At 44.2% G+C, this 12935-nt stretch overlaps 1 protein-coding gene across 8 annotated transcripts in view; it reads right to left on the reverse strand.

Annotated features, from left to right (window-relative positions):
- Nucleotides 1-12020, reverse strand: part of LOC308066881 (cytosolic phospholipase A2 beta-like) — a 55809-nt gene extending 43789 nt beyond the window's left edge. For 2 of the 8 annotated variants that reach the window (XM_080394796.1, XM_080394787.1), the window contains exon 1: nt 6217-12020. In XM_080394796.1, the coding sequence (XP_080250922.1) occupies nt 6217-6316 (100 nt within the window). In that variant the 5' untranslated portion in view covers nt 6317-12020. The remainder of the gene's footprint in view (nt 1-6216) is intronic. The other 6 variants (XM_080394793.1, XM_080394790.1, XM_080394789.1 and 3 more) reach the window with 6 other exon arrangements.
- Between the last annotated feature and the right edge of the window lie 915 nt (nt 12021-12935).

Below are 12935 nucleotides of genomic sequence, written 5' to 3' on the forward strand. Positions count from 1 at the left end.
AATATGCACAAAACATTAGCCCAGCGTCCCCTCTCTGTTCCCCATGAAAACACAACATATCACATTTTATTACCAGCTTAATTATTGTTTAACTCCTGCCCTTCTACTTTCTTGTTTGTGTTGGTGTTCACATGGGTGTTCATGCGATCTATTTAGACGGCAGGGTTTTTTCTGAGCAAGCTTACCTGGGAACTTTTATCACTTTTAGCAAAATGGAGCTCACTGTCGACTTTTTGCAGTGCCACAGTACCACAAACGACAAATCCTATTTCTGATCCTTGAAACCTGTGTTATAGCTGAGCTATGTATTTTCCCTCCCACACCTTCCTTTTGTGCTGTAACCCCTGACTTTTCTCAGCCTCCACACCACATTTCCCTCCCACATGATAGCTAAATTTAAATCATGGCTGGATGAGACTGTAGCTCAATCAGACATTACAAACTTTATTCAGGAATTACTGAGAAAGAGGCATGCATTGTGGAAGTCAGACTAAATAACCATAGCTGGACTTAGCTTTAAAAATCTCTTTTTCTTCCATGCATCAAGCTTTTCTTTACGTCTCAAACATATATTAGAAGCCTGTAGTTGACAAATATCCATAGGCAGTGGTGGTCTATTGTGCTTTAAAAAAAGGTTCACAGGAAGGCACCAGCTGCTCCCATTATTTCAAGGAGACTCACTCTGTAGTCCAACAGCACTAGAAACTAAACGCCTTTGGCACTGATGCGGAGCGTACCTCTTCCAACAAATATGGAGTAACAAAGTTACCCAGAAATACACTGCACAGGACAACACATAAAAGCTGTCTCAGAAGGAGCCTTGATTCCAGAGCCTGAGGGTCATAAAACCACAAGGGGAGGAAACACATCCTTCTCCTCCTTCACACCTTTGGTTCCTGGGCAAACATTTTGAAGGCAGTTCCTAGAGACAAATCGAGAGGGATTTCCTCAGCCATTTCTTATTCATTTTCCTATATTAGAGGCACCAGCCCTTCATTTGCATCTCATCTGTGTCAGTGGGTTTCAGCCTTTCCTGTTTATAGTTTATACACCGTCATGGCAGCAGTGCCATCAGGATAATTATAGTTGTGCGAGAACTTCCTTGAACACTACCAAGAGACATTTAGTGTCTCGATAATGAGGTCAGCCATTACCAAGATTTGCAGAACAAGGACAAATTGTTTTGGCAAGGTGCCTGGTTCACTCCCAAGTCTGGCTGTACCACCTTCTCCTGCGGTAGACCCCACCTGCTTTTCTGCATTACTGTTCAGTGCTACTTTCTGCTTCAGGCTCTTCCTGCCCCAGCATGAACCATGGCATGGTCTTCCCTCTGCAGAAGCTCCGTGCTAAGGGCCACCACCAGCACAGAGGCCAACGGAGAATCCTTCCAGACAAGATAACTACAGAACCGACAGTGAGGGGGAAAGGGGAGGAATCATAGGCCAAAATCACATTCAAGTTAAGTGTTCCTAAATAAACATCGCTGAAAATACTTCTAAGCTGTTGTTACATTGCAAGTGGCAAGGGGAAACACAACTTAACCTGCTATTCACAAACGTGTTCCAGTCTTCCCAGCAGACCCCGTGTGCTGCTGCTGCCTCTTCAAGGCAGGCACACGCTCCAGGGCATCTCTGCTCTACTCCAGCCTGTGAGATCTGACAGTCCAAGTTTTATTTAGCACTTAATCTCATGTCCCGTTCGAGGCCAGACTAACACAGCCATTTCCTCATTCATACCACCGCACCAAAATTCATACTTAGGCACCGGAATTTTCAGAGCTGTGTTTTGTAGACCTAATAACTCTAAATATGGCTTGAACCGTGCACTTCAGTGGAAGATACAGCCATCAAAACAGGTATATTCCAAGTGAATTCCTGGTCCGAAAAAAAAAAAAATCAGCAGCAAAACTATCACAAAGAAACACACATCTTAGAACAGCGCTCTTGTTCTCAGCAGCTATGCAGAGAGCAACCTTCATACAAAGCAGGAGGCTGACTTAGGAAAAGCATTGTAACTACCTAAGGTCCTAGCAATCAAAACAAAGCACCTTGCACTCTACGTGGGTGGTAAGTCATTGCCAGACATTTACTCCTCCTATAAAATCCTCATCTAACCTACACAGGCTATCAGGGTGTCAGCATAAGGCCTGCTCCTCTAGGCTCACTTACCATTTTACAGAAGAAACAGCACACACCAACACTTATTACTGCACACAGACTTTGCAGCCGTTCAATGCGCCCTGAACCAGATATCATCTTCTTGGCTAAGGCTCATACTGTATCTGTACACAACTGTTTCTCCTAGTGTTGCTACAGCTGTACATTATGAAACTCCTTAAACACCCCATACATCAGCTTTTGGCACAGCTCTCTTGAGCAGGTGTGTTGCGCAAAGCATTCCTCGGGACTAGCAGGGATTAAATGGCATTGTATGGGTCCCAGGAGCTGCAGTTTATATTGCTCTGAGCTCCATAAGGCCAAGTTTCCCCTGCGTAGCAGAGCCAAAGGATATTGTGCATTCAGATAGACAAAGACAGAAGGAGAAGAAGGGCTGTGACTAGTGTAGCATGAGGCCAGCACCACTGACTTGCAAGGATTTCAGATAAAGCTCTCCATATAAGGATGCTCCAAAATGCAGACATCTGGACAACAAGCGCTTCTGGGCTAAAAACATTTGTCTGATATATTCAGGAAACGTACAAAAAGCTGGGAAAGAGATGATTTGCATAAAATAGCTTCCTAAAACATTCCTACAGCAAAGCTTCCATGACCTTGCCATTTTTGCTCAAGCATGTCCTTCGGTATCACATGGTTGGGATACTTTGAAAACTTGGAATTGCTAAAGGCTTTTACTGCTAGAGGTTTTGCTGCCTTAAGACACAGTGACACCATGTGGCCAATTGCTCAGCCCGGAGGTGACATGCTGATGGCAAGGGGGGTGCACAATTCCCACCCCCCAATAACTTTAGCCTAAGGATGCTCCAACGCAACTATATTGACTAGTGAGAGTCAACGTGGATAGAGAAATTGTCATCTGAACAGGTATACAAACCAAAGCAAACGACCACTTGGGATTTCAGTTTGCAGGCATCAGACTTTTGAACATAAAAAGTGTCCTCCGAAAACATACCTGTAAGTTCAGCAAGTAGATACCCATCAGCACAGTTTGCACACGTGCCAAAACACCATGCCCACTTGGTAGATGCAAACAGCTAGTAGAACTATGATTGTATGTTTTTTTCAAAGAAGCGCACCTGAAAGATGCGCCTAACCATCTGGGGTTTAACTCTGCAGTAATACCACAAAAATTTGTAATTAATTTTGAAAACTTATAGATTTTTGTCTTGTTCTCATGGCTTGCTTTCCTTCCAAGTATATGCAGATATCTGTAAAAATAAACAGAGGTATTTCTAAGGAAAGTATTCAAATTCACAAGTGGGGATACCGCTGCCAGAAATGTTCTTGGTAGCTGTTATCACTCCGCATTATATAACATGGTGACTGCTGTGATGAATCATCTCTTCCATACACAGGGGTTTTTTCCAAATCAAGTACTGCACATTCAAAGGGTACAGCTCATGGCAAATGGCAGGAATGGCAGATTTCTTTGAAAGAGAGACACAAAGACAGGCAGGCAAACAGGCAGATGACAACTGAATACAGATTACTTATCCCTCAGAGAGAAATACATTAAATAAGCTCTTCACAGAGAATATATATTTTTTTTTATAGTGGGACTGAGTCAATAATGTTCAGTAAGGAATGAGTATTTTGAGGCAGGGTGCATAATATCTTGCTCTCGAGCAGAAAGTAAGGGAAAACAACAAATGACTCTCAGTTGCATAGGCTTTGCAGTCAGTCTTCCAAAATTATTGCTTTTTTTTATTAATTAGTTAGATAAGTTACCTACCTGGAGCTCAACACTGAGCAAAAAAGTCACACCAGCATGTTATTTCGACACTATACAGTGCATCTGAATTTAAATTAAATAGGTTAGTTTGAAGAGTGATGTAACAGGATTTTCACCCACATGCGTAACAGTTTCACTTAGATACATAGTAGTTTAGTGCCCGGGAAGCACCAGCCAGTTAGATACAGAACCTTGTGATTGTGCAAAACGGGAGTTTGAGGTGAGGAAAATTAACGACCTGATCCCTCAGCTTTTGTCACCCTGACTAGTGAGATTGTGCTGCCATCTTATGACCTGCAAATTTTACTTGGCTACAGCAATAGCAATCTTTCTGCTAGGCTGGGAGGGGAGTGCACATGTCCCCGTGGTATACAGGCAATTGCAACGACCATGCTTTGAGCAGCTGAGCCTTCTATTATATTAACACTTATTTTCTCTCCTCAGCTTTGTTACCTGTGACTCACAAGGTGCACCCTTCAATATCATTGCCATTGCCAATGGAAGTGCTGTCCACAGACAGGCTTGCGTAGGGACTGGGGGCAGCCCTGCAGAGGGGCGAAACCTATAGTTTAAAGGAGGAGGGTTTTGTAATAAAGGCTACAGAACGTCCCCCTGCTGCTCACAGAACCATCCATGCTGGAAATCAAAACACATACCAAGGCAGCATCCGCTACAAAAGGCATACTCTTTACAGCAAGGACTGAGAATGATTATAAGTGATTATACAGTTTTGCACATCGATGCTAAAATTTTCCTCTCCATCTTCCTGAGTGTAAAGCTTGTATATTTATGGTAGAATTTTTCTTGCTTAAAAAAAACCAAAACACAACTGTGTTATGGTTGGCTGTATTCTGAATCTAAATGGGGTTGTTCCATCTCGTCAAATGAAATAAAACAGCTGTATGTCAAAGTGGTTATGCTGTTCCCCTGAAACAATACAGGCTTCAGTTGCAGTGACTGCATTTTGGAATACCTGGAAAAAGCTTAGTATGACTGCAATCACCTGGGAAGCAAGCTGGGAACCCCCACACTAGTAACCCTGCGTTCCTGCCTTATACCTCATCTATATGTGCTTCTGTCAGTGCTCACTCCCAAGATACTTCAGAAGTGAAGAACATAGGATCAAACCTCGAAACCCTGACAGTGTGAAACACATGTGCAAGGAAGGGATGGGGACACGCCAGGTAAGCAGGCTGCAGAGCTCTGAGCAAACAAGGTCGCTGTTCTGGGCTCAGATGACTTTGGGAGAGCCTACAGAAGGTGTGCACAGACTCAACACCTCGGACCGGAGACAAATCAGCAGTCCTTCACAGCCAAAGCCTCAACCACCATTATAGACCCAAATCCAAGTATTTTCTCTCTAATCCTTGTATGTCAAAGTAAACCAAAGCATCCTGCATTTAGACTCCTGATTAGAGTTTCCAGAACATACTGGATTTTCACCTGGATATGGCACGAGGGTTCCCAGCTAGCAGCTGAAGGTTATGTTTGCCTGTTCCCTGTTTTTGAGGAGGCTAATTGAATTGCACTGACTGTATAAATGGAACCTCAAAGCCTGCGACAGTGGGGACTTTATATTTCCATGTAACACTAAATTATTCAGGGCAATACACAGCCAGCTGAATCAACTGTGAGACTTCGCAGTATATTTCAACAATCATAATAATAACAACTATTACCACTGCGGCAGTGCAAAGCTCTGGGCAGATTTACAGCTAACCCATTCAAAAAGTCAAGAAAAGAGGAACAGTCTGGAGTCACTGGTTACAGTCCCTCAGTGAGTCTGCGATGACAGGCACAGACTCCTCAACACCAGTATTTGTTCCTTCAGAGGACAAGGGAAGTGTTTGAGGTTTCTTTCTTTCCAACATTCCTGACAGCAAAGCAGTTTGTCAGGGGAGACATTTGGTAGAGTCACATCAGGAGGAGCATCCCTGACAGTGCTGCAAGCCAGCAGTGACCCAGCTGACACGGCACAGCACGGTGCTGGCGAGACACTGCAGCCATGTGGCTCATGTGCCCGAGCGCCAGGAGAGCGTAAGGGCAAGGGCCAACCACAAATTCTAAACCTACTGTGCGAGACCCAGCCAGGGCAGCTGAGCCTTTGGAAAAGGCTCAGAAAGGATGTGCATACTGTTGTTTCTGCAACTGTAAAGGCTTTTTACTCTGGAGACCCACCTTCTGATCCCCTTTTCAGAGCTAGAAGTGAATTCCAGTTCTCATTACCAACTGCTACAGCTCCTTTGCTTAAACAGTATATTTTTTTTTGCAAGCAGTAGAATTAAACCATCTCCTGTCAAATCTTACCTTTTTTAATACGCTGTATCCAAGTGAGAGAACAGAGTTCATTGTTTTCCCTTCCTTTCAAGCAAGCTTCCAGCAAGCAATATAATGAAGTAAGCAGCATCAGCTGGACATCATTTCAAGTCTCCTGCCATGAAAAGCAGATCTTGATAACTATCTGGGGAACAAACATTCCTTTCAGCAACACATAGCTGGAGCTGATATACTGCTATATATATATATAAATATGCTTCTGCTGACCTTTACCTATCCCCATTACCATCTTTTACAGCTACCTTCTTCCACAGCCAAGAAAATATTTACTCTTTCTGCTGGGTTTGGATGAAGCGTGCTTTTGCACAAAAGGTCAGCTGAAGGCAACATACCAGTGAAACTCCAAAACAGCCAGCCTTCAGACTACACCCAGAATGGAGTTTCAATGGCCAACAGTCATTACGGCTAATCTCTGCACAGAAAAATGCTCTAGCCTCAATCCCCAAGCCCCCACTGCTCCACTACTGACTTCATAACTTTCCAGTAAATCATGATTCTAGAATACATAAAGAGGAAAAAAAAAGAATCAGTCTCTATACTCACTTGTCATTTCTGTAAGATGCTGCTCACTCTAGCACCAATCTAAATTTGTAAATGCGTAAAATCCCATTGATTTCAGCTAGAAGCTTTTCAGGATGTTTGACATCTGGTCTCATAGTAGTCTCATGGTCAAAAATCCTGGAGACTGTTCAGGACTCCACCAGGTGAGCTGAAACAAGAAGTCTTTAGAGTAGACAGATACTGCTAAAGAGACCCTTCCTTTCTTCCAAAAAGGGTAGAAGACCTACTTATGACAGTAGAAGGTATTCTGCTGTCAGAAAACCTCTATGAATCCAGACTAATGTTCAAGGATTGCTGGTGTTTTTTGTGGGATGGTGGTAAGCCAAGGATGCCTTGGACATCCACAGCTAGCAAGGACACATCCTCTCTCTCACAGGCAAACTTAAACCAGATATGGAAACAAACGGTCACATGCTAATGATAAAGGTAAGAAAGGGTCCTGCTTCCCTTCAGGAATCCTTGCCATAGCAGTGTTTGCATCTCCATATTGTTAAAGCCCAGCTTCATGCATACAGATTTGTTTTACATGTATGAAATCCACCTCTGCAATAAGAGTTTGTGCTGGGCCTGATATTTCTTCCTCATCTCACAGTGAGGGCTTAAGAGATACCATAAGCACTGACTGAGCCCCTCTACCCTGAAGCAAATAATGTCTTTAAATCTTTCTAATATATAGTTGTCACAGCACTATCCAAACCAGCCAGCCACAGCAAGGCTTTTACCATCCCATACCAGGTTAACATCCATAAGTAGTTCCCACACCCTGCCCTGGCACAGCCACCAATCCCCAACAGGGTTTCAACAGTTCATCTACTGCCCAGGCTGTTTCTTCATCCTTTGCAGGCCAGCCCACCCTGCCGCCTGCCTGTGCTGCATCTGGACTCTCTCATCATCCAGGCTCCTCTTCCAGGCAGCCTCTCCTCGATCTGGGGTGCTCTCTCTCCTCCCTCTGCTTCTTCCAGGTCTCTCTTCACCCAGCACCCCACTTCCATACCCCTCAGAGCCATTTAACTACTCACCAGAACCAGCCACAGCTGCACCTTATCCACGTCAGCCAACCCACCGCCCCTGCAGCCAGCCCACAGCTGTATGTTATCAACGTTAATTAACCAGCTTCAATCCTCTGCATACACTCTCCTCTCTATTACAGTAATACACCAGGCTCTTCCTTCCCTGATGCAGTCTGGTCCCAGAATGGACTCAGCTGCGGTACCAGCCCAAACTGCCGGTGAGAGTGGCACAGAGACCTGAGCCCGCGCCACCATTAACTGAAGTATGTGGCAGTTTGAGAGCCTGCTAACTGGGCTGGAGCCCGAGACCTGATAATACCTCTCCTTTCAACCTACTTCATCATCATAAACCGATCATCTGTATTATAATAAGAGATACAGAACTTGGTTTATGAACTTTGTCAACAATAAGAGCTCAAAATAAAGCTGGCATTTTTCTTACCGGAGACTCGAGGAAAGACAAGCAGAATTCAGAAACCCCTAACAGACTGAAACAGGCTAAAATAGGAGTAGAACAAAACAAAGGAGCAAGGACAAAGGAGAGGTCAACAGCAGAAGCTGAGGCCTCTAGCTGCCTTGGAGGCAACCCCAGCAGAACATGGTCATTTGGTGTGTGGCTCTTCCCTGGAAGCGGCGGTAGATACCTGCTGTGCCCATAGAGGTCAGAGCTGAGGGTGCTGCAGAACTGCCAACCAAGCAGACAATGTGATGTGATCCAAGCTCATCAAGAGCATCTCTTGTTTCAATTAAACGTTTTTCAGATGATAATGGCTTTTGAGAAAGCAGAGTTTTTCTTTTTTTCTGCTGAACTCTGTTTGGAGGTGCGTGACCTGATGCTATCCCTTTCAGAGGCAGGAAAAGATTGAAAACATGCTTTCAGTTTTTACATTTTTTTCAACGAAAACCTAAAACACATGAAGAAAAAACTTACAGAGATAAAAGCATTCCTGATTGTCTCCACACAGAACGTTGCACTGCAGAACTGGGGACCTCAGCAAAGAAGAACCACCCTTACAGGCCACAGACACTCACCTGCTCCCAGAACATTTGTTATTCCAAGTCACCTTCCAGCCAGGCTCTCCTTGACTCTGTCAGCTCTGCATGCGGTGACCCACATAAAAATCACTCCCTATTTTTTGTGTGCAGCAGGAGGCTCTGTCTTCCAGGAACACCACCACATAAGGAGAATTTGCATCATTCTATGGACAGAATAACAGGAAAGCAGCTGAGACATGCACAGGCATTTGTCAAGGCGAGACAATGATTTGGCCTGAGCAGCTGGCTCGGAGGTCATAAATGTGCTTTACTACATGAGTGCTAGATGAAATGACCCTGTTGCCAAACTTGGCTAAGAGCTGGAACAGCCACAGAGCTTGCACAGGATTTATGAGACTAACCTCTGGATTCTTTCCTGAGCCCAGGAAATTGCATTCCTTTGAGGTCTGGACTTAAGTCCATTGATAACGCAAAATTATGCTCTTCTGCAGGGCGAAGAAAAGCAAAGTAGATGCACTGGAAAGACAAATAGCCTTATGTGGAGAACTGAAAGGAATGGAGAAGGATAATAAATATTCTCTTAAAAAATTCTACTCTCCTTTCAACCCAGAGGAAGGGAGAGCTCGTACACGCAAAGGAGAGGAAGCAAATGACTCCTCTATGTTCTTAAAAATTCAAGCTATTATTGCTAAATTTGTGAATTGAAAGATAGAGTAGTACTACCTGTCAGCTGGTGTGTGGTGTCTGTTACGTGGCTCATCAGGCAGACACAAATGATGAACGTGCCCAGAAAGCAACCAGAACCACCAGAAAATGAAGCGGCGAGAGAAGATCAGATCGCTCTGGCCTGGGGATGACTGAACTCTCTGCTGAGGCACTACGAGGCACTTGCACCTCCCAGGACCAAAGCTTGCTTTCAGGCCTCAGAAGAAATAAGGCCATGTAAGGAGATGCATGGGGTTGGCTTTGCCCCAGCAGTTCTTATGCTGGTGGACAGTGGTTCTTAGGCTATGCAAAATGCATTCAGTAGCCAGAGACAACTGAAAAAAAAAAGTTAACGCTTATCTCTGGTCTTCCTTCCCTCTCTTAGGGCATAATATTCCATATGAACCAGGGGGAACACAGAGAGGGCGCAGCATGAGCCATGGACCCTAAGGAAGCTGAAATACCAAAAGACTAACTTCACATTATACGATGCGTAACGTAACGGTTGATAAAAGAAAGCTTTCACCTTGTGAAAAAATACGGAGATTTCAAAACTGGTTGTTCTAATATGGAATCAAACCCAAGACTTTCTTCTGAGCCCACCACAACCACCCATGTACCAATAACCAACACCCTGCTGGTTGGAACCCTAGTCTGGGAAGTGGGAGAACCTAAACAAGCACAGCCGAGGCACAAGTCCCAGCCTCGTAATCCCCACGGGGAGCCCCAACTTGTAGTTAAACGGCTATTTCAAGGAGAGTTTTACCACCTTTCTTTAAGAGGATAAAACAGATTTATGCAACTAAGTGCCAGTCTTTTCCCCAGTAGGAGAAAAAGATTATTTTAAAAAATATCTTTCTCACCTCGTGACTCTCTGGCAGTTAGAGAACAAAGGACCATGTTATTTTCAATTCTGATTAGTGACTGAAAAATCGGTGTGGAATCAACAAGCAATGAAGTAAGCAGAATTTGTTCCTTGGCTTCTACATCAACCTCAAAGTGAGAGATCTTGAGAAAATTTCTATAACCTGTCACTAGAGCTTCAGTGATGGAAAGCGGTTATTACCTCTTGATAAAAGCATTAGTTGTCAGCGTCCCAAGACAAGAACTGTACTAACAATAACCGATTGCAGAGCCACTCAGTTATGAAAGTATACAAATAAATTACAGATGTCAGTGACTTGTTTCCAAGAAGGTATTGTGTCCTGTGGCAGTTGCTGATGCTGTCATTCATTGCCTTGCAGAGGAAAATCGACTCACCTTGCGACTGAACAATTAGCATCTCCTAACCGTGCTTATGCTGCTAATCCCGGAGCAGGCAGCGCACACTGTACGCTCGCCTCTGGCCCTGCACGGGGAAGCCGGCCATCTGGTCAGGACCTGAGCCGTCTTGCTTTCTCTTGCAGATGTAAGTCTTCTGGCAGAAGGACACTTCTGCTGGGGACCCTACTTTCTACAAAGAACATACAAGTAATTACAAACCAGACTTTTTTAGTCTTCTGTTTTTCCTTTTCTTTCCACTCTCCATTCCTCCACTCCTTTCCAACACGCATTTATATACACCCATCCCCAAACACATACACACTCACATACTTCCTTTTATGAAGGGGGGAAATTTAAGAATTGGTACTCCTTGAATGCACTTTCTGTCTTTTTTTTTCCTTTAGAAATGTGCAATTTATACCTCTGGTTTAGTTGATTTTTTATTTTACCTAGCTGAGTTATGATTCTGATTCAGCACATACTGAAATTCCACTGCATGTACTGGAGTGAAACATTTCTACATATTCTACATATTTTCCCATTGAAAAGTAGAAACTAGTAAAAAAACCCCACTTGTGAGACAGTAACAGGCAACACGGCTTGTAAGAGATCACTTCTAAAAAGCCACCATGTTTCAGCAGCACAATATTTTCTTCCACAGAGCCGAAGGATGATGATAAAATATTGATGATAAGAAGTATTGGAAATCAAGTGCGTAGGACGCAATGTATCAGTGACTACAGGCTGAAGGCATTGGCCTTCCACTGATCACAAGAACTATGAACAAACCTCTGAAGCAACAGACTGAGAAGGATAAGGAGTTGTACGGGAGCTGTGGCAGGAATATTGCCATGGCAATCATAATCACTTTTTCTTTTTGGTCACATTTTGTGTGTATACTTAGATGGTAAGGGTGACCTGGAACTGGAATGGCCTGGGTCACAGCCAGCGAGACAGAAGCAGACTGCGCAAGAGGTAGAGAAAAAAGAGAAAGCAGACATCGTGCCCTTAGGTGACAGACAGCCATAGAAAGAACAAGACTCCTGGCAGGCAGGAAAGTGCCTGTTGCTGATCCAAATGGAGCCCAGGAGGGCTCAGCTTTACGGGGAGTGCTGTGCAGACTGCCAGGGAAGCAGTAAGTGCTGGGGGCTGTTCCAGCAATTGGATGTGATGCTTCTACCAAAAAGTACAGACCACTGACCTCTTCCCCTTCCGCCACAGCAGCAGCGATGCCGTTAGGTGTCAAGGTAGTCTTCCTGCATCAAGAAGATGGGTGCCTCCGATCCAAAATGGTCCAAAGATGGGAGGGTGGCTGGAGCCAAGGCTCTGTGCAGCCAACACCTAGGCTAGAAAAATTAATCCACTTTGAGTTAGTGCTTGATGTCTGAGGACGTCAGACTGACACTATCCAGGCACGGATCCTGCAGATGGCACAGGCTTGTTGATTCAAAACTGTCTCCACTGAATTCATAGCATATTAGAATGACAGTGGCGCGTTTGAACTTTCTTTTCTAATTGAAGGCAGAAAAATGCACAGTCTGTTTCTACGCAGGACATCTCCCTTCAACCGTCTGGCCACCTTGTCTCCTATCTGATACTCACATTTCACTATTTTCCCTCCAGTACCAAATACTTTACTGTTTCGGGACCAGATCCCTTGTAAACAGTGGCAGCCCACAATGAGCCACCAAGCTGTCACCTCCCTGTATATGGAAATGGGCCATAATTTAGAATCAGCCAGACTAGTTATGACAAACATAACTAGTAACTCTGCTAGAGTTACTCGGTTATCTTGGTTTGGCATGTGGCCACACTGACCCTGAAAGGCACGGTATCGCCTGCCCCTGCTTCTCCTGATAACCCAGTGCACACTCCTGCTACTTCCTTCTCTGATCCAGCTGAACATTTTAATCTTGTTTGGTGCTGGGTTTTTTGGTTTGGTTTGGTTTTTTCCCCCTATAGGACTACCTCTCTGTTAGGTCAGCAAGCAGGAAAAAAGGCATGACTGTCCCTTTGGGCAGCAAGGTATTCTTAGAACAGTTAAACTGAAGCATAAAACTGCACCTTTCACTAAAGTGACTTTAATGCAGGCATAAATTTAAAGTCTGAACGCAAGATGTTAAATGCTCAGTGGCTTAAGTAACTGAAAAGATA

The sequence above is a fragment of the Falco punctatus genome (genome assembly GCF_963210335.1).
Source record: "Falco punctatus genome assembly, chromosome: 7".
Taxonomy (NCBI): domain Eukaryota; kingdom Metazoa; phylum Chordata; class Aves; order Falconiformes; family Falconidae; genus Falco; species Falco punctatus.